The 22,884-nt window shown below is 40.1% G+C and overlaps 1 protein-coding gene across 1 annotated transcript in view; it reads left to right on the plus strand.

Moving 5' to 3' along the window:
- LOC122788627 (calcium-activated potassium channel subunit alpha-1-like) overlaps positions 1–22,567 on the plus strand; it is a 1,046,967-nt gene extending 1,024,400 nt beyond the window's left edge. Inside the window, exon 2 of the mRNA XM_044055525.1 lies at positions 22,316–22,567. Coding sequence (XP_043911460.1) covers positions 22,316–22,567 — 252 coding nt within the window. The remainder of the gene's footprint in view (positions 1–22,315) is intronic.
- Positions 22,568–22,884: the final 317 nt, after the last annotated feature.

Here is a 22,884-nt window from a genome sequence, read left to right on the forward strand (position 1 = left end):
ACCCAACCTTTTGCCTAAGGTCGCTTCAAAGAACAATTTGAATCAATCCATTGATCTCCTGTATTTTTCCCTAACTATTCAGATAGAGCTGAACAAAAGCTACATTATCTTGATGTCCACCGTCAACTTAGATATTATTTGGACAGAACAATTTAGAAAATCTGATCAACTTTTTGTTTCCTATGCGGATAATAAAAAGGCCTTCCTGTTTCTAAAGTGACCTTGTCCAGATGGCTTTCTTCGGTCATCTCTGAAATTTATCTGCTCAGGGGAAAACAGCTGTGCTCAAAACCTAAAGCACATTCAACTAGGAGCTTAGCTACTTCTACAGCTTTTCAAGCTAGACTTCCTTTAGACACTATTTGTGCAGCGGCCACTTGGGCCACTCCTCACACTTTTGTTTCCCATTACAAATTGGACTTGGCCTCCAGGGACAGAGCCAGTTTTGGCTCTACAGTCCTCAAGAGTTTGTTCCATTGAGTCACCCAGGATAGAGGTGCTAGGGACGCGGTCCCATCAAGCAAGAATGAAGGCGAGATTGACAACTTAACATTAAGAAGTTATGTACCTACCATAACGTTCCATGTTAGTTGTCTTCTCTCGCCTTCTTTCTTGCGACCCTCCCTCCTTCCCCCTGGCCTGGACAGACCTTGTTATAAAAAAAAAAAAAACTGTTATGCTGAAGACCATTTAGACCTGGTCCTTCTTCCATCTGTAAGTTTTCTTTCTTCCTTTTGGAAGTATTTTATGCTTGGTGCTGTTGCCCTTTGTCATCAAACGAGATCTGGGTACTTACCGCCTTGCATCATGAGATATGGGGCTGCCTCGAGCTGGTAAAAGTGACTCTCGAGCTTAGCAAGTGCCGAGTCGGAGCCGAGGGATCGGCTCCGAACCCATCAAGCAAGAAAGAAGGCGAGAGAAGACAACTAACATGGAACGTTATGGTAGGTACATAACTTCTTATTTCAGGCTACTTGGTTGTGATAAATTCAAAAGAAGTGTTTAACAGTTTAATTATTATTTTTCAATAAGCATATTTTACTAGTTATAAAATTGTGCTGTTTAATAAAATGAATATGTTTTTGTTTTAAAAAATAGAAGAGCTAAAGGTCTTCAGTTATAGTTCTGCAAATGATTATGCCAGATTTTTGCCAAAAGAATTGCCATGAATTGCGAGTAATTTATTATTCTTATCAGTCTAATACCATTTATAATTACAAACTGAATAAAAAATCTAGGAAATAACTCCACTGGTCACCCACGAATAAGGTATAAGGTCCGTTTTATTAAGCACTTTTCGTCTCTCCTTATAGGGAGACTTTTTCAGATAACAGACATATACAAATGCAAAGTTTAAATAAAAAGAGTCAACAGTCATGTGACACTTAACACACACCTCCATTTAAAAACACCCTTCCCTATAACATCCACATATTATAACTGTGACAATTATTTCAGTAATTTACAAATGATACCTTAAATATACTCTTACTAAAATATTTAGCCTAAAATTCATAATCAACATTCTTACTTATTCCATGTATACTTTCATTTTTAATAACTTCATTCTGTTAAAAAATATATTAAAATATTAAGATAATTTATCCTGGCCCATTCTATCCACGTAAAAGAATCCTACAACCAGAGAGTATAAACACACTTCCACCATTCATAAGCCTTCCTCTCTAAATTTTTCATTTTAAAAATACACAGGATAGAATACACTTCATTCAATCCTGGAAAATGGAAGGCATCCGTACGAAGCTGCCACCTCAATTTAAGTTTCTCCAAACATTAATGAATCGGGACCACCTCTTCCATATGAATTCACACAGTCAGTGGCCCTAAATTTAAAAGTATGATCTGGGAATGCTTCAACATGTCTAGCTAGGGCACTTTCTTTTTTCATTTTAGAAATATAATATAAATGCTCATATACTCTTTCCCTTAACCTGCGGTCCGTTTTTCCAATATAGAAAACCGGACAGTGTTGGCACTGGGCCATGTACACTACCGCTCTACTATGACAGTTGAACTTATGTTTGGTCACATATTTCTGTTCCCTCAACGTGAAGCATTGGCCAACCTGCATGTGTTTGCAAAAGTTGCACATATTACATTTACGCATACCTGTTCATGTACTTACACCTTTTGCCTTGTATTGTAATATGTTTTTCAGGTTATGCCCTCGTTGAAACACTATTCTTGGTGCTTCACAGAGTTTATGCCTGAGAAAGTTGTCATTCATAATTAATGACCAATTTTTGTTAATAAGGGAGTATAATGCTGGAGCACTGACACTATATCTAGTGATGAGGGCTATAGTACTATATTCGCTCGTCCTTAATACCATACTCATGTCACCCACATTGTTACCTCCTATCGTACCCTTGATACTCAAAATTGGTTTATAAAAACCACCAGCCCGCTTGTCCTGAACTTCTCTGATCAATTCGTTAATTAATTGTTCTGGATAACATCTTACCCTAAACATGTTCCTCAGGTTATTGCATTCCAAAACAAATTCATCGTCACTAGTCACCATCCGGGCAGCTCTTACTAACTGCCCCTTGATTACTGAACATTTTTGATGTAATGGATGGCAACTAGTAAAGTGAAGAAATGTGTTGGAATATGTTTCCTTCCGGAAATTTCGTGCACAATAGCTGTTGGTAATGCTGTCTTTCCTAAGATTTACATCCAAGTAGGCTATTGATTCAGTGCCGAAAGTAAATGTGAATGTAAAAAACTGGGTTGTATTGTTAAAATAAGTAACCATATCTGTAGCTTAATCTCGTCCACATTAAAAATCATAAAGATATCATCTAATAACCTTGTGTGGATAATCCGGTTGGCAATCTCCTCATTGTTTCTCACAAAATGCCACTCCCAGTATGCCATTACTAAGTTTGCTAGGCTAGCACCACATGGTGAACCCATGGCTACCCCAACTTTCTGCAAGTAATACTTGTTGAAAGTTATGAAATTCTGTGTTAGCACTATGGCTATGAGTTCACATACAAGGGAAACCTCATCCTCAGGTGCTCCTTTACTGTGCATCATATAGCTTACCCATTCTACTCCTTCTACATGAGGAATAGAAGACTATAGATATTTTACATCAACTGTAATCAAATTATAAATGGGATTAAACTCTAATGCATTAATATTTGAAAGGAAGGTCCAGGTGTCTTTGCAAATTTGACTCTTCTGGGTCACATATCTCTTCAACTTTTGATCTATGACCTTTGCCAGGGAGTACGTAATACTGTGCCTTGCATCCACCAAAGGTCTCATGGGGGGATTTATTGTACTTTTATGGACCTTTGGTATTCCAAAAAATATTGGGATTCTTGGGGCTGGTATCACTAAATAGTTGAAGAGGTCTATGTTAATCCTAGCCTCAGTGAACAGGCCATTTAACCAAGATTTAATTCTTGAATAAGCTCTATTGACCTCTGATCTAGAGACTTCTTCATAAGTTTCGCTGTTCAACACATTTTCCATCCTGTTGATATAATCATCAGTAAACATGATTGCCAACCTGCCCCCTTTATCGGGTTGCATTACATGTATTGCTCCCTGACGTAGCCCTTCTAATAACAATTTTTCATTCTTACTAATGTTCTGGACAAATATATTCAGCCTGTTACCTTGTTCTATTATATTTCATAAGTCCAACTCACAAATTTGTTCGAAGAGATGCAAAGTAGGGTGTAAAGGTGGATAAAATATACTAGCCAGTTTGTATTCATTCATGACATTATTGTCATGACCAAGTAACAGCCTAAAATTTTGTTTTCTTACGAAAAGTTTCAGGTCTATGAGTGTATTTGCAATGTCCAATTTACATGAAGGAACAAAACTCTGCCCCTTGGCTAAAATGTCCGCCAAGCTCTGTTCAATATTCATCATTGTATAGTTATATATTTTAAAGTCACGGTCAGAGTTATATACAATCTCACAAATGTGTTCAGATTGCTCCTCTCCATAAATTATCTGCACCTGTTCTGCCTGTTCCTCTTGTTCGTGTTGGTGTTGCTGTTCTGGCATTGTGGCCCGTCCCCCCTCCCATTCTGGGGTACTGGATAAGGGCGGTGGTTCAATGCTCTGTTCTGAAAATTTCCTTCCTCCATGGTTTCATTTGCCTCATTGTTCTGTATTGTTCTACTGTTTGCTCTACGTGCGCGTCTCCTTGGTTCTGGTGTATTATGTGTATGATTAGGTTCATCATTACTTTCTACATATTCGTCTGTCATATATGCAAGTTCAACAATCACATTTCTATTTTGCAAGGAATTAGTTTGTGAAGAAGGTGGTTTATGGTACGCTGTGCCTGTAGAGTAAGCTTGCCTGTCCCTCTGCAGCTTCTTAACTTTCATAGCCTTAAGTCTGTCTGACCATGTATTGGTCTATGCTTGAATATGTCCTCTCATATTCAAACCTATATTGCTGAAAAGCTGCATCAGCCTTTATTAAAGTATCTAATTTTGTAACCTCCTTGACTAGAAACTTAGTGTTTCTTAGTGGAAAGCTGTTTTGAGTTCCTCTGTGAGTGTGGAAACAACCATTTTCATGGAAGGTGGAATTTTCAAAATCAGAACTAGGAAATGTGCCAAAAACTGCATTTAAATAATTGAACTTTTAAATTTTTGTGTGCAAAGAATGGAGGGAAATCCTACAGCTGTGTTAGAAATAGGGTTACTACATGTCTTCCTGTTTACATGGACCAGTCTCCATTTTGGCAGTTTTTTTCAAACACCTTTAGTGAATTATCACTTGTGACACAGGCAAATTTACATTCATATAAAAGTAATCAAACTATATTAGTATTACAAATGTTATACTTCACATATATTGCTATATATCATATAACCTACGCAATATTACATAAATTATTCAGTTCCTGCCTTTTTTAAACAAGACATATCTTTGTTAAACCATCACTTACTACATAGGCAATTATACATTTATATAAATGAAAACAAACCACACCTACACAATCCTAGTTGCAAGCATTTTACATCACAATTTATACTGACACACTCCCAGATGCAAACCATTATATATCACTTATAATCTACCCAATCTTTTTTACTCAAACATTTTGTCCTGAGGATGAAAAAAACACATGAAAAAGATACATTTCCTGAAATTTAGGACAAGAAATAATTTCCATCTTTCTTCTAGTTATTGCATAAAACAATTATTCTTTGTCTGGAAAACATAATTGTAATCCTAAACAATACAAACTGTTCAGGTTCTACAACAGTGAACTTTTTTGGCAAAAAAGTGAAGTATACTCCTTTGCATTGATTGTGGTTAGGGTTTGTCTTTCAAAGTGTCATATTTCTCTGAAAAAATCCCCACTGTGGGAATTAGAAAAGCTGGCAACCCTAGTTGGAACTTGTCATCATGTTTGGAAACTGATCAGCGATGGTATGTGGAGGAAATGTGTGTTTGCAGAAAGCATGCTAGAAATCACTGTGCATGTGATTATGTGTGTGCATGTGTCCTCATATATATGTTCATTTGTGCACATCTATGTTTGTGCATGCATGTGTGTGTGTGTGTGTGTGTGTGTGTGTGTGTGTGTGAGCATTGTGTGCTCATGTGTGTGTTTGTGCATTTGGATGCTTCAGTCTAGTGTAGTACGTACCAAGTTTGTAATGAAATGAGGCTGAAAAGTAACAGTTATAGAGAAATAAGTACCTGTAAGTCTACATCATTGGGGATATGATAAGCATTAAATTAACTTTGTGTTATAAATAATCACAAACACATTTCCAGAGGAAATGCAGAATCATTATTTTTAGCCCCATGGGACTTCATTACTAATAATATTAGTGTCCTGTTCCAGGAAGAGAGGTCGCCTTTCCTGCTAATTTACTGCAAAGCTTTTATAGCAGCATGACCCCAGGGTTTGCTTTGGGCTACTCTACTCAAAGGGTTCCTATTATGTTATCGAATTGCTGAAACTTCGAAACTGTAAACATCAAACACAGTTAATTGAAGTTTCAGCAGTAAAAAAAGAAAAAAAAGGTCAACAGTTAAATAACTGTTGTAAGCAGGGGGGCAAGCCCCCATGCACCCCCTACATGGAGGGGGTTGCGCACCCCACACCCCCCGTTCTTTAAATATACCAAATCTGAGATTGCACTACAGTGCAGTAAAGGGAAATATTCCCTTTCCGCACTATAATGCAATCTCGGAGTTGGTATATTTAAAGAGCAGGGCGTGTGGGGTGCAGTGGGGCTTGCCCCCTTGCTTACAACAGTTGATTTATGTTTTTTGTTTTTATTTTATTTTTTTTACCTCTTCGAAATTATGAAACATCGAACATACAAGTTTGATCTTGTAGTGTTCGATCTTTCATGATTTCGATAATGTAATAGGAACCCCTGCTCAAAGCATGCTTCTTAACTATAGCTAAGCTTTCAAGTCATTTGTTAGCTCTCCCATTCACCCCAAATGACTGGACTAGCACTTTTTATTATATTAAACCTTGTCAAGGTGGGCATAAAACCTGGTACTGCTCAAAGAGATTTTCTGTCTGTTTTTGCTCACAGAGTGTTTGGTGACTGTGGATTGTTGTGAACATTTTTTTAACAAATAAAGCACCAAGTCATAGAAACGAGCCTATGTTACACTAGTATACTTTCCTTATTTGCGCTATAGCATTTATGGCTTCAGAATAGGAAGCAAATGGATTATACTTTGTCAATACATTTGGAGGTCATCCATAAAGTGATTAATTTTGTGTATAGCTCTGGTAGGTTCCTCTGCTATGTGGCAATGCCCATCTTAAGGCATGACCTGTAATTACTGCTCCTTGCCATTATTTGGTGCTGCCCAGGCAAATTAAGAGGCTAAATCACTTTAGTTTAGTAGCAAAAGATTCAACCAGTGGTCAGTGGCTTAGCAGCTTGCACATGAGCCAATCATGTTTGATGATCAGAAAGGTGTGGGTTCTACCGCCACACCAGGTACTTGGATTTGTATTTGCATTTTAATAGATTAGGTACTTAATTTTGTATATATTATATGTATTTATATATGTACTTATATGTTTGTATATTCAATATATTTATTAAGATAATTTTAAATAATATTGTTAGTATTTTTAAAATGGATTCTTACTAGGAGTTTTTAAATGTACATACTATTTAAAAGTTAGGGGATTTTTTATCAATATGTAGTGTATGCACTTTTCAGATATAGAGTATATATATTCCATATATAATATCTGACAAACATTCCACAATCAACTTGGAAGTTTTATACAGAGTTATACAAAAGTATTGTTTTGATACAAAGTTTTGTTGTATCCTTATATTTTTCAGCATTTATATTTTTCAGTATTATATTTTTCAGCATTTATTTTTTAGCATTCATTTATTTTTCATATCATGAGCACATAGTATTTGTATTAAAAGTTGGTATATTTTATGTGAGTATAAGCAGGTAGCAGGAAGTGGCATTTAAATGTTAGTATTGCTTTAAACTACAACATCAATTATAAATGTTTTGAGCGCCAATTTGGCTATTTAAGCAATGGTATAACAGGAGAATGTTGTTCTGAAGAAGCACACGCTGTAGTGTGTGAAAGCGCTTAACCAACCTGGATTGTCTGTGTCAATAAATTTTGGAAAACTGTTACTGGTGGTGGATTTCGTATATGTTGGATGCCTTAACAGCAGCAGTTTGTCTAAGTAATTATTTATCGGAGACGCTGTGGTAACTTTGGCAGTCTTTTTTATTGGTGGTGTTGAAGCAGATCGTATTCCCTACTCATTTTGGCGTGTAGCGTGGATTACGCCGTACACATTATTCATTTGGATTTGTATTTTAGTATTAATCCTGCAAACATTTCTCAATATGAATACTACTACCTAAAGTCCATATTGAAAAAAGGCCATAGAATTACTGAGATCTACCTGGTAAACAAAAATCAACCCAGTAAATAAAATAAAACAAGGACATTGAACAGTATTACTATATCTAAAAAATTAGCCCTTCCAGTTATTCATTGCAATATGTAAATGCTGAGGTAGAGTATAAACACTCTATTACATTTATTGTCCATCAATACTAGTCTATTAACTCCTTTGTGAATGTCCTAGATGCAAGAGGGCATTGCAGATTCCTCCTGGTGTGCTATGGACCTGCTGGAGATTTTTTTTATTTTTATTTATTTTTTCTGCAAGAGTTCAAACTTTTCTTGTTGATTTATTGCTTATACATCCAAGATTGATTATCTCAGGTGATTTCAACATGTAGGTCAATGTGAATCTCATGAAGTTATCATGAAATTTATCTGAATTATGGAGAATTCTGGCTTCACTCAGGTTGTTTCTAGTGTGACCCATTGCCAAGGGTACTGCATGGATTTGATGTTCCAAGTTAATGTGGTTATGGTAAAAAGGTGAAACCAGTCTCTTTGTATGACCTCTTTCTAGTCCATCTGTGTCCTTTCGGTCTTTCTCTCTCTCTCTCTTGCCCCCTCTGTCTGTCTGAAGCTTTCTCCTACTCATTTCATTTTTCCAGCATTTAGCTGACTCAATCATAAGAACTCTGGATTTGTCAATCAGAATATCTACATTCGATTATGGATTTGATTGTTTATTTGTTTGTGTCCCAGTGATTCATCCTGAGGTTGCAATATGTATATATATATATATATATATATATATATATATATATATATATATATATATATATATATATATATATATATACACAATCAGATCTGTTAACTGTATTGAATTTACAATGCATACAACATCTAAGAAATTGAAAGACAGGAATGTGAATGGCAGTGCAATAGGAAGACAAGGGAGAGAATCAGTTTTCTTAAGACTTCGTCATATGCTTTGTCCAAGTCTAGAAAAGTCCAGCTGGAATTTTTCCTACTTTCTAACTTCTTCTCCACTATCTATCTATCTCACTGCAAATATTTCTTTGGTTATGCTGCATTCTGATCTAAATCTGAGCTGCTCATCTCCCATCTTGCCTTCTAGTACTCTCTATATTAATTTATCAATTACCTTCTTCAGCACTTTTATGCAGTATGACAGTTTGATACCTCTGTACTGCCCACAGTTGTGAATACCCACTTTGCTCTTGTACATTGGCATTAGAATGCTTAATCTCCAATCACCTGGGAGACTCCTTTCTCTCCGTACTGCTACAAGTACCATCAGTAGCCACTTCTTCCCTAATACACCCAACATCTTGATCAATATCTGCCATGACCTCATCTGAGCCCACTGCTTTCCCTGACTTTGTTTTCCTTAGTGCTGTTCTTACTTCTTCTAGGGTGGGCTCTTCTTCCTCTTTCATTGTTGGCTCTGTCTGAAGTAGCACAGCTTCTATGGTGTATTCTTCATTCAGAAATTGCTGGAAGTACTCCTTCCATCTGCCTTTGATGTCCAGTGAACTGGTGAGCAGGTTGTTGCTGTCATCCCTTATTTAACACTGTCTGATAACTATGTTCTTTATTGTTCTGTCTTTGCCTTGCAGCCTGAAAAAAATTTCTTTGTGCCATCTGCTGAGTCCCTTTCTGGAAGTTGATAGAGCACTTCTGATGCATTGTTTTTTGCTATTGCAATCACTGTCCTAGCCTCTTTGTTAACTAATCAGTATTCCTTCTTTACCTGGTCTGTCTTTTCACCTTTTTTTGTACTCCTCCTTTCTTTTGAGTTCCTGAACTTTTGCATTCCACCACTAACTTTCTTGAACTTTATTTCCCGACTACACTCATCTACGTAGCTGTTCTATAGTCTTTACACATGCCGTTTTTAAATGTTGCTATTATTTTTCTACTCCATCTATTTGTTATTCTCCCTGAGATGCTAGAGTGAGTATTTCTTTGAACATCTGTGCTTCTGCTGCATTCAACTTCCAGGCCTTCACCATTTTCTCTGTTGTCCTTAGAGTCATCTCTGACCTCTGCTTGCAGCTGTTTATAGTGGTCACTGTGGTTTATGCCAAGGGCCAATAGTTTACTGGGGATGACTTTGCAGTCTCTGACTCTACCTTAATGTCATTTTCCTTACTAGGAGGACATCCACTTGAGTTGCATGTTGACCACTCTTGTATGTGATTTTGTCACTGTCTCACTTGGTTAGCTATATGTTAACTACCATCAAGCCATTTGTAAGAGAGAAATGTAGATTGAGTCTTTTGCCCTTACTTTGTGGACTCAGGCAGTCCTCACACCCTATTCTATGTGTCTCTATATGAATATTCAGGTCTCCCATTACTAACACTAGCCCATTTTGTCTCTCTTTATCTAGGAGATCTTGCAGCTGCTGCCTGAATGCATACTTTTCCTTGCTATCGTAACCTTGTTGTGGCAAATAGGTTGAGATTATGAAAGATGTCCTATCATTACAGTGGAGTCTGCAATGATATCCCTCATTGTCATCAGAAGACTCCCTCTCATCACAATTCCTACATAATTTCTTGTCTGAGCAGTAGATTCTGGATCCCACGCCTGTTGCTCTGCTCTTTCACCTTGTTTCCTAAATACACATGATGTCCAACCTTCTCCATATTATCATGTCATAACTTCCAAACGGCATCCTTTCAGTGAATCTATATTTTAGTTAGTTTCATCTGATTAGTTTTACATCCAGTTTTCAGCTCTCTCCCTACCCTTCTTTTTACCATTGTGAGACAACAGTTGTCAGGAAATCCTTTTATTTAGCCCAGCTGATTGCCAAAGAAATATCATCAAGGTCTAAAGAGGTAATCACTGCCTTATAAGCAGCACTGATCACACCAGTTATTGAGTCCAATACCCCCTTTGGGATGTATGTCACTAAACATATCAAACCAAACCAGAGCGAAAAAAATGCAGGCCTTAAATCCTTCAACTATCCTGATAGATTATCGCAACTCTGCTAACACTCAGTAGCCTATGAGCTGTTCCAGGGTGTCTCACTTTTCAAGTCATTAAAGACCAAGTCCTATTTGATCTCTTATTTCTTTGCAAAAAAACGTAGTTTTACAAACACCTGCATTTGGGACATAAATTTACACCAACAAATAAATAAGACTTGCTGGAGAGATAGGTTCCTAACTCAATGTATTCCTAGCCCATGGAATAAGTTACCACCCATGGTAACTTATTATAGGTCAAGCAAAATACTACAATTTCTGACTTTAAGGCTATTCATGATTGGAAGGGTTTACATAAACTTATACCAGGGTTATCATGTATGGCCCTGCTTGATTTGGAGGTGGGCACTATTAACTACTTATAAAGGGTGGCAAGAACTTGTAAGTGCATTTACTTAAAGGTATATATGGCTGAGCATTCTATGGTCCCTGTGATCACTTCTGTAGTATTGTTCATATGTTCCTAAACAATTACCAAGTCCCCAGAGGTTCCTAAACAAAAGGATCACAGACCTAAAGTCCTTGACCTACCAAGAGAGTCTGTACATTCTATCCCTTTATTCAATGCATTTTAAACTTTTAATGGTAGATCTGTGTCTCACTTACCATGCTATTACAGACCCAACTGCTCTGGACCTTCTGTATCTCCACAAGTCAAATATCTGCACCATTACTAGAACCAGGAACTTAAATCTTCACCCACAGGAAAGAAAACACAGTAGAGATTACTGTTTATAGTTTATAGCTCCACCTAATCCTCTGAAATAAGCTTCATCTCTATTTTAACTAGAGCAATTCAATGTCTTCCATTAAACATAACCTAGATGACTGGATGGGCAGACTCAGGTTTATACCATGATCGACTGGTTTGGTCCTTCTGAAGAAAGAAGGTGTGACTTGAGGGAGGATATTGGCAAGAAGTGAATAGTTATATGTCTCTGTGCTCTTGGGAAGTCTGTGAATCTGTTAATCTGTTTAATAGGGCTTTTATCATATCTGAATTTGATTCTGTCACTTAGAAGTATAAGCTACTCATCTCTTGTGATTCATATGAGGTGTCATGTAGCAGGCTTGAGTTCCTAAAATTCCAGGAAGAGCAATTGTTGGAAAACAGCCACAAATGTTGATGCAAGCCTTATATGGATCTCATTTAAAATAGTTAGGAGTGCCTTTTATTAAATGAATACTGGAAAAAATAATGAAATGGAATGAATCTATGTAAAAGAAAGACATTAACATGGTTCAGAGAATTAAGTAACATTTGCAAGCTGTGTCTAATATACAGGCTATAATGATCCTCTACTAAGTATGTGATAAAAGGGTAGCCAGTTCTCTGGACTCATTGGGTCATGACTGGGATTGCTTTTTCGGTTAGACCTATATATTAACTTAGATGGATCATCACAATCTTTTAATGAATGCAGGGAACTCTCACATCTCTTAAGGATTAAATGATGTCAGTGATTACAATTAAAAACTATGAGCAGGGAGATTAGGATTGCCAATGACCATTTACACCTCATCCTAAACTTTAGACTGAAATTCCTCCCTCCCCCAAGAAAAAAAATCCTGCCTGGTGAAGCAGGGAGAATCAGTGTTTAAGAGTGATAGAATAAAATGGGAACAAGCACTAAGCCATGTGTCTTTCGGCTTTTCCAGATTAGGGGTCGCCACAGAGGAACTCCGGTCCACTAATGATTGGCAGTGGAGTTTTACTGTGCCAAGTTGCCAGCCCGACACCCAACCTTTGAAGAAGGCAAATCCATTCACGCATGCACCTACCTGCATATCTTTAAAGTCACTTGACCACGGGGAGGACATGCAGACTCCATACAGAAGGCACTCCAGCCGAGAATCGAATGGGAGAACCAATTGCTGTGAAGCGACAACGCTAACTGCTGCACCACCACGGCCTGCTGGAACAAGCACTAAGCCATAGAACTGAGAAATCAGTATAGGTTCATAGGTACATACTAGGCTATCTGCCCAAAGACATTTGTAAGCCTAGCCAGAATGTGTTGGCTTTCGCCGCCCCCTTAGATTAGTTCCCTGTGCCTCTGTCCAGCAGAGCCACTGAAGTGATCCCCGGGGTAAACTTTCTGTTTCCCATCCACTCTTCAAGGTTTCTGTTGAAGAGTGCTAGTGAGGAGCTCTGCCTAATGTAGATCAGAATCTTGTTCCAAAGCATGGGAAGTCTCTGGGACAGGAATCTATCCCTCCAGCACGTCCTATTTATTGTTGTGGTGAGGTTTAGATCCCTAGAGCATGTGGCTCGAGGGGATAAGGTTTTCTTTAGGTGGAACATGTCCATCAATTCTGGGTTGGACATGGCCTTATATGTCAGGCAAAGATTACCTCTGAGCAGCCGGTGTGCAACTGAGTACAGCTGGAGTTTCTTCAGTCAAGCTGCATAGGGCATCTGTTTGAGGCCAGTGATCCTCTTAGTGAGGTACTTCTGTGGTCTTTCCAGCTGTTGCAGGTGTCTTGTAAGGTACATCCCAAATGGGGCATTGTACTCTATGATGGGTCTGATGAGTGATGAGTAGAGGGGCACAATGACCTCTTTTGATCTGGATGCAAACCCTTTTGTGATTAGGTGGGCCACGTAGAAGGATTTTCTAACCACTTTGGCAATGTGATTACCAAAGGAGAGATTACTATCTGCTTGGGTCCCCAGATCCCTTATTATGTTTTCCGTATTTAGGGGACTACCACCTATGTGGTAGTTTGTGGGTACTTTGTTATTTCCAAAGGGAATAACTATGCACTTTTTGGCATTTAGCTTGAGGCCATGATTTTGACACCAGGTATCCGTCTCAGTGAGACCCTTTTGGAGGATGTCTGTGTCAGCCGGTGAGTCAATTATAGCCCCTAGTTTGCAGTCGTCTGCAAACTTGGTCAGCCATAGTCCTCCTGTGCTTGTTTGTACCTCTGAGAAGTATATGATGAACAGGAGGGGTCCTAGGGCTAAGCCCTGGGGAACACCACTTGTAACCAGTTTAGAATCAGACCTAGCTCCTGCAACTCTCACCATGTGGGTTCTGTCCATGAGCCAATTGGCAACCCATCTTGTGACATAGGGGTTTATGTTCAGGCTGGTGAGCTTGTCTATAATACCAGAATGGGGAATAGTGCTGAAGGCCTTTGCAAGGTCTAGGTAGGCTGTATGTACCACCTTTCCCTCATCTATAGCCTTGGTAACTGACTCAAAGAAGTCCACCAGGTTTAGGAGGCATGATCTGCCCTTAACAAAGCCAAACTGGGTAGGGTCCAGTGTTTGGTGGTTCCCAATGTCTCTGTTAATGAGTTCCATGATGATGCGCTCCATAGCCTTGCAGACCAAACTAGTCAGGCTTATAGGGTGATAGTTCCTGGGGTCTGTTGTGGCTCCACATTTGTGGAGCAGAATAACTGTTGCTGTGCACCACTCTATGGGTACATAGCCTGTGGAGAGGCTGAGTTTGAACAGTGTGTATAGGTGAGGGGTTAATTCGTCTTTGACCTCGTGTAGGATGCAGCCTGCGACACCGTCTGGTCCCATTGATGCTGTGTTTTTGGCTTTGGAGTGGGCTATTTTAACCTGAGTGTCTGTGATTTCAGGGGGTCTACATTCTTCTGGTATGGTTATGGGCCCTTTTGGGGGTGAAATTTGCACTGAACCTGTCTGCCAGGATGTTGGCAATATCAGTTGGTTCAGTGTATTTTGTGCCATTCTGCACTAACTCTGAGCAGATCTGAGCATTGCCACTTAGATTCTTGACATAGCTAAAGAATGCCTTGTGGTTATCTTTGGAGTCCTTGGCAAGTTTTCTTTCAAAGCTAGCCTTGGACGATTTTATGAGGGATTGTAGTTTCTTGGTGATACTGATCAGGGATGTCTTCCCTTCTTGGGATTTTACTCTTTTTTGTACTAGTTTCCTCCTTCTATTGTATAACTTGTTTATGGCAGGGGTCCACCAGACTGGTTTCCTTTTCTTGGAGGAGTGAGTCTTGGTTTTGCTTGGGATAGCATGATCCATGCATTCTTGTAGGTGCCCGTAGAATGCATTAGTAAAGGATTTTGCAGCTTGGCAGCGTTATGGTTCAGCATGGGGGCTTTGAAGCTTTCCACTTCCATCTTAAGTAACGTGAAGTTTCCTTTTGAAAAGCTTTTCACAGTGGTTTCCTTGTCCTGGGGTGGGGGCCGAATGTGGATATCCAAAGTGATTTGTTTATGATCAGATCTAACCAGCGAGGGGTTGACCTCCAGTGTGGAACACCAATTGCCCATGTTGGTGATAACCAGGTCGAATATGTTGTCACCTCTGGTGGGAGTGTTGACCAGTTGTTCCAGGGTGTTTGAGTTTATAAATTCTAGGAAATGTTGGGCAAGGAAGTTAGTACTTGAGTAGTTCTCCCAGTTAATGTTTGGGTAGTTGAAATCACCCAATATTAGGGTGTTTGGTGGGATCTTTATGTTACCCAGTGTTTCCAGAAATGTGGAATGTGGGTCCTGGGACATAGGTTCATAGGTTCATAGGTTTATACTAGGCTATCTGCCCTAAGGCATTTATAAGCCTAGCCCAAATTATTGTGGCTTACGCCACCCCTTATATGAAAAAATACTGTGCCCATTAGTTTGTTGTGCCTCTGTCCAGCAGTGACACAGAGATGATTCCTAGGGTAAACCTACGATCTCCCATCCACAGGTCTAGATTTCTCTTGAACAGAGTCAGCGAGGTGCTCTGCCTCACATGGACCGGGATTTTATTCCACAGCATAGGGAGTCTCTGAGTGATAAATCTATCCCTCCAGCACGTCCTATTTATATCCGTGCTAAGGTTTAAGTCGCTTGCTCTAGTGGTTTTGGTGGATTTGGATTTTTGAGGTGGAGCATGTCCATTAATTCCGGGTTGGACATGGCCTTGTATGTCAGGCACATGTCACCTCTGAGCAGACGGTATGCGACTGAATAGAGCTGGAGTTTCTTCAATCTGGCAGCATATGACAGATTTTGGAGTCCCTTTATCCTTTTGGTGAGGAACTTTTGGGGTCTCTCCAATTGCTGCAGATGTCGGGTGAGATACATCCCGAATGGGGCATTGTACTCGATCATTGGTCTGATAAGTGAAGAGTACAGGGAACAATGACCTCACTAGATCTGGATGTGAATCCCTTCATGATCAGGTGGGCAATGTAGAAGGTCTTTCTAACCACTTTAGCAATGTGAGTGTCAAAAGAAAGGCCACTGTCAACCTGGGTCCCCAGGTCCCTGATAACCTCTTCTGTGCTTAGTGGATTGCCACCTATATGGTAGCTTGGGGTTACCTTGTTTTCTCGAAGGGTATGACTATACATTTTTGGCGTTTAACTTCAGGCCATGGCTCTGGCACCAGCTATCTGTTTCCGTGAGTCCCTTCTGAAGGATATCCGTGTCCGATGCACTTTCCACTATGGCCCAGTTTGCAGTCGCCTGCAAACTTTGTCAGCCAAAGTCCTCCCATGTTGGCCTGTACTTCTGAGAAGTAGATGCCAAACAATAGGGGCCAAGGACCGAGCCCTGTGGGACACCACTTGTGACCAGCTTGGAGTCTGACACAGCGCCAGCAACTCTAACCCTGTGGGTTCTGTCCTTAAGCCAGTTTGCAACCCATCTTGTGACATATGGGTTTACATTTAAGCTGGTAAGTTTTTCTACAATACCCGAGTGGGGTATTGTGTCGAAAGCCTTTGCAAGGTCAAGGTAGGCTGTATGGACTGCCTTTCCTCATCAATGGCCTTGGTGACTGTTTCAAGAAGTCAACCAAGTTCAAAAGGCATGATCTTCCCTTGACAAAGCCAAACTGGGTCGGGTCCAATGTCTGCAAGTCCCTATATCTTTGTTTATGAGCTCCATTATGATCCTCTCCATAGCTTTGCAGACTAGACTTGTTAAGCTTATGGGGCGGTAATTACCAGGGTCCGTGAGGCACCGCCTTTGTGGAGTGGGACCACAGTTGCCGTCGCCACTCCTTGGGCACGTATCCTGTGGTAAGGCTGAGATTAAACAGCTGCCTTATGCGGGTTTAATTCCTCATTTTGCTCGTGTAGCACACAGCCGGGGACACCATCCGGTCCCATTGATGCTGTGTTTTTAGCTTTAGAGAGAGCAGCTTTCACCTGCGCATTTGAGATGTCCGGGAGGGTACACTCGGCTGGGATAGTTATCTCTCCTTTAGGGGGGAGGGGTGAAGTTTGCACTGAACCTGTCTGCCAGTATGTTGGCAATGTCTGTGGGTTCAGTGATTTTTGTATCATTTTGGACTAATTCTGAGCATATCTGGGAGTTTCCACCCAGGTTCCTAACATAGCTGAAAAAGGCCTTATGATTGTCCTTTGAATCCATGGCAATTTTTCTCTCAAAATTGGCCTTAGTTGATTTTATGAGTGCTCGTATTTTTTACTAATAATGATCAGGGTGACTTCCCTTTTATGGATTTTGTTCTATCATGTAATAGCTTTCTCCTCTTATTGTAAAGTTTGTTAATGGCTGGGGTCCACCAGACTGGACGTTGCCCTTTGTGGAAAGAGTCTTGGTTTTATTTGGGATTGCCTGATCCATGCAGTCCTGGAGGTGTTCATAGAAGGCATTTGTAAGGGCTTCGGCAGCTTGGGTTGTGGTTTCCTCTGCCCCAGGGGCCTTGAAGGATACCACACCAGTCTTGAGTAGTGTGAAGTTTGCTTTAGAGAAGTTCTTCACTATGGTCTTTTTCGCTTGGGGTGGGGGCGGGCTGTGGATTTCCAGTGAGATTAGTTTATGATCAGATCTCACCAATGAGGGATATACTTCGGGTGGAGCATTTTGTCCCCATGTTTGTGACAATGAGATCTAGTATATTTTCTCCTCTCGTGGGAACAGTGACTAGCTGTTCCATGGCATTTGAATTTATGAACTCCAGGAACCGTTGGGCTAGAAAGTTAGGGCTTGAGTAATGTTCCCAGTCTATATTCGGGTAGTTGAAGTCACCCAATATGATGGTGTTTGGAGATACATTTATACCCTCCAGTGTCTTCAGGAAGGCTGTGTGGGGTTCCTGAGTTTGAGAGGGTGGCCTGTAGCATGCTACAATTTGTAGAGCAGTTTTGCCTATGGTTAGTTGCACCTGGATGGTTTCCGAGCTTGTGCGTTGCCACCAACCTGGAGGTGTGAGTATCCTTTATGAATATGGATACACCCCCTCCTTTTGTGGTGTGGTCCGGGTTTTGGGGCCGGAACGCATGATATGAGGTAAAACCTAATAGTGCCGGGGTGCTCTCAGGAGCCTTGAACCAGGTTTCAGTTACAGCACAGACATCGATGTTCTCCATACTGAGAAGGGCCTCGAGTGCGTGCATTTTGAGATTTAGACTTCTGGCATTGAGCAGCATTACCCTCAGTTTCTTCCCATTTTTGTTTTCTAGGGTGGTAGGTTTAGAATTTGAGCCTTGCCTAAAAAAGGCACTATGGGGGTGGCAAGAGCCTTAGCCAATATCCACATGATGGGTGATCTGTAGCAGGCTACAATTTGAATTGCAGTTTTGCCCGTTGTTAGTTGCACGTGGATAATCTCTGAAGCATCGTGCTGTGCCACTAACCTGGAGGTGTGGTTATCCTTGATGAATATGGATACTCCCCCACCTTTTGTATTTCGGTCCGGGTTCTGTGGCCAAAATGTATGGTATGAGTTGTAGCCTGGTAGTGCTGGGGTGCTCTCTGTAGCCTTAAACCAGGTTTCTGTTACTGTACATATATCGATTTTCTCCATACTGAGGAGTGCCTCGAGTGCATGCATTTTGAGGTTTAGACTTCTGGCATTGAGTAGTATTACCCTCAGATTTTTGTTACTTGTGCTATTTATGGTGGTGGGTTTGTCTTTTGGGCCTTGCCTAAAAAAGGCAATATGGGGGTGGTAAGAGCCTTGGTCAGTATTCGAAAACCTAAGGGTGACAGGTGCAAGCCGTCTATAGTGAAGCAGCATGGCTTGTCGAGCATGTCATCCCAAGCAGACAGACACTGGATCCCCTTTGAATAACACCAGAAACTTAGCCAATTGTTGAAACTGATAATGTTTTCTTTATACTGTGATATCATTTTTGGTGAGGGCAGGATGCTACTCAGGGTCAGGGTCATACTGGCCTGGGCTACGTGATCAGAGAGCTCTTCCATGTCTCTTTTCATGTAGTCCAGGAAGGTATGGCTTAGGTCATTCATTCCAACATGGACAATGACAGAGTCATATTTGTACTTGTTCTGGAATGACCTGAGTGCTTGTGTTATGTGGCGGATCCTGGCACCCAACAGGCAGCTAACACTAACCTTCTCCTTATTCAGCCTAGTGATTGGGACGTCAGTGTGCCTGACTATAGATTCACCTATTACTAGTATGTTGGGTATGTTATTTTGCCTTGAGGGCTGTGATTGTGTGGCATACTGGTTTTGTGAAGTATGTGTTTTATGGTTTGTGTTGGGGGGTGGAGGTTGCTTGGATGTCTGCTTTGGAGGGCTCTGTTGCTTTTGCAGATTTTTATTTATAGCCTCCGAGTATGTTTTCGTGTATTTACATGTGTTTTTTACCGGTGCTGGTTTAATGGGTCTGTGTGAGACTAGTGGTGTGATGCCAGTATTTCCCTTCTCCTCTTGGCTGTCTGATCCAGTCTTGGGTTGAGAGAGCTTAGCCTCCAGTTTGGCTGTATAATTGCATCTCTCGCATGTATTAGTGTTTGGTGGTAAGAGGAGAGGGTTGTCTGTGTACATGAGGCAGTTGATACATTGCCTCACAATGCCCAGATTCACCAGTTGGACTGGAGAGTACACCTGAAACTGCCCTTTGGACATGCCTGGATAGGTACAGTAAACTGTTTTACTGAATGGCTAGTAAGGTCGAATAGAGAGCCTTGTCCTTCTGTAGTGCTAGGGTTTATAAGTACTTGCTATGAGTTTTGAGCAAGTGCCGGGCTGAGAAATGAATGGCTTGAGTGCTCAAGTTGAAAGTTTGTCTAGTTCCAAGGGAAAAATTGAAGAGGAGACTTTGTGGAACCGGGAATAGCCATACCCTAGCTAACCGGCGCTGCCCAGTGCTCATAACCTGGCAAATGCGTTTTTTATAGCAGGGAAATGAAAGAGATAGAAATTAGCCCAAAATGGCCAATAAACTACTACTTTATGACCTGAAACCACTCCTCCAGGGACAGATAGGCTGCTCAAAGCTCCCCTCTCTGACAGGTGAACAGAGAAATTTCCTTCTATCCAAGTAAGATATGGGCAAACACAGAGATGTGTAAGACAGCCCTGAATTCAGCACTAACGTGAAAACTGGACTATATTAGCCTAGAAAGGTAGGAAACAAGTATATATATATATTTTTTTTCTTTCAGAAAATAAAGCACATGCAATCAAAAAAACACTTTAAATGCGCATAAAAAGATGCTTATTGTTATATATCTCAATTCAGAGTTGTAGTCAATGCCCCTAGTAATAAAGTTGGAAGAAACCCAAATACAGTAAAACAATAGAAAATGAACAATCTCATTTAAACAAGTTACCCAATTAACCAGAAAAAAACTCAAAACTGAGCCCCGTTCCAGCAGTCTTCAATCAGACAAGTTCTAACTGCACACTCCCGCTACTAGGGTGCAGGGGAACCTTCTCCAAAAAAGATGGCCTGGATCAGTGCTCAAGTTATACAAACAAAGCTAGATTCATCAGGCCTGAATCTAGTCCTATGCTACAGCAACAAGGAGCACCAATTTCAGAAAGAAACAGTTTGAATAAGCAGGCACAATAAGCCTGTGACCAGAAATTCCCAGTTCAGAAGGGCAGAATCCAGCCTCTCCTCCCACAAGAGTGCAGACCACAAACCTTCTTAATGTAGAATAACTGGCCTGAAGCCCAAGTGCTTAAACCAGAACTAATACACTTTTAGAATAGCAGACACTGAGCTTTCAATCAGCAATTCCCAAACCTGTCCTGCCACAACAGTGCAGACCACAAACCTTCTTAATGTAAAACAACCGGTATGAAGCCCAAGTGCTTAAACCAAAAGACTTAGAATGTGTCTTTCGGCTTTTCCTGGTTAGGGGTCACCACAGCCGGACTCTGGTCCGCTAATGATTGGCAGTTGATTTTTACGTGCCTAGTTGCCAGCCCTGACGCACAACCTTCAACAAAGGTACGCCCATTCACGCATGTCTCCACGCAGAAGACGCTCTAGCTGAGAATCGAACTGGACAGCGTCTTACTGTGAGGCGACAACGCTACTGCAGCACCACCACCACAGCTAGTTACAATTTAATCAGGCTACTACAAAGCAGCAATAAGGCTGGCTGATATATGTAAATTAAAAAAACAGTATACCTCTCACATGTAATGGTGTTTATACACATCAAAAGTATACCCTTTTGGCAACTTTTACCACCAAATTGTGAAGCTAGGGGATAAGGAAGTAGTAAATGATGGCAATGTGATATAGTTAACCCTGACTGTACACAGGTACTATGGGAATGTCTGGTCAGACAATACATTCAGCAGCAAGCCGGATCATACAGTAACACATTCCTCCCCTATCTGAGGTGCAGTTCTGGCTATTAGTTGGGCTAGCTAAATGTAAAGATCTGAATAGGGAAACACAAGAGTAGCTATGGCTGCTAGCTAATACTATCGCTGGATTGATTTTACATATCCAAAAGACATGCCAGCAGATATTACAAAATTTTTACATTGTTACATACAAAGTGAAAAAAATGCTATGATAAACCAGTTTGACAAGTTATGGCCTATTATTTTGTTCTGTTGAGACAATAATTGGAAACCTCATGTTTCTATAGATAACTCTGCTGTATTTTTATTCTCTTTTCTTCCTCATGTAACATTTATCTTTTAACAGGAACAGATGACAAAAATTAAAAAGACTAAAATAACTGTATTTTGTATGCACAGAACAGATGGTATGCACCACTTCAGTGAGGAGATTGGTATTATACAAATACAGCCCCCCCCCAAAAAAAAAAATACATTGCAGTGAAATATGTAAAACTAAACAAGTTTCACCACTCAATCAATGTCCTGTTAATTGTTAATGATTCTTATTCAGTATTGTTCTGCTCTGTTGTAATGATGCAGTAAAGTTCTTAAAAATATACAGGCTTTATTTTCACAAGAGTCATTTTTTACTAGTGAAATGTGTCTTAAATGGATATGGCTAATTAAATCCTTATAATTTATTATAGCCATTAATTTTGTTTTTTCAAATATTTTTTGCATGGCTCCATCTGCCATGTTCAACTTTCCATGCTTTTAATGACATTTAAACAAATTCCAGTGTCATATTTGTACTGCAAATGTAATGTCTGTGTTCCATTAATGTGATATCAAGTGTTGATCATATTTGTCTGTTAATTTCTTTACATTTCCCAGGAAGGCCAGAAGATTAACAATGGTACAGGAAATCCAGCTGATGGACCCTGCCGAAATGCTGATGACAAAGAAGATGCTGTGGTGACAGGAGAGGTGGGCTGGATGACGTCAGTGAAAGACTGGGCAGGGGTGATGATATCTGCGCAGACACTTACTGGAAGGGTTTTGGTGAGTACTCTACCTTTGATTGCTTCACATAATGTCAAGATAACACTTTTTAAAAATTCTCAGAGCTCTACCCCTTTTGGTTAAACTGAACAGTTTTTGTAGTTTGATTTCTCTATGTTTAGATGTATATTAAATTCTCATTGTTACCTATGATGTTGTTACATACTTGTTCTGAATTTTATTGTACTTCATCTGTGTGCTCTGGAATGAATTTATTGCTAACTGTCCTGCTGGTATACAGCACTCCTTGGTAGTGGCTTTTAATGTGATAATATTATTTAAGAAAAAAATCCTTCTCATTATTTATGCCTTTGCTCAGGCATGCATGCATGCTATACAGGCAGGTGGCTTACAGTACCAATGTTTAAAGTAGAAGAGTAACTTTTAGTAAAAGAATTGTA

This window comes from Protopterus annectens, chromosome 14.part0 (genome assembly GCF_019279795.1).
Source record: "Protopterus annectens isolate FY-2018-M chromosome 14.part0, PAN1.0, whole genome shotgun sequence".
Taxonomy (NCBI): Eukaryota; Metazoa; Chordata; order Ceratodontiformes; family Protopteridae; genus Protopterus; species Protopterus annectens.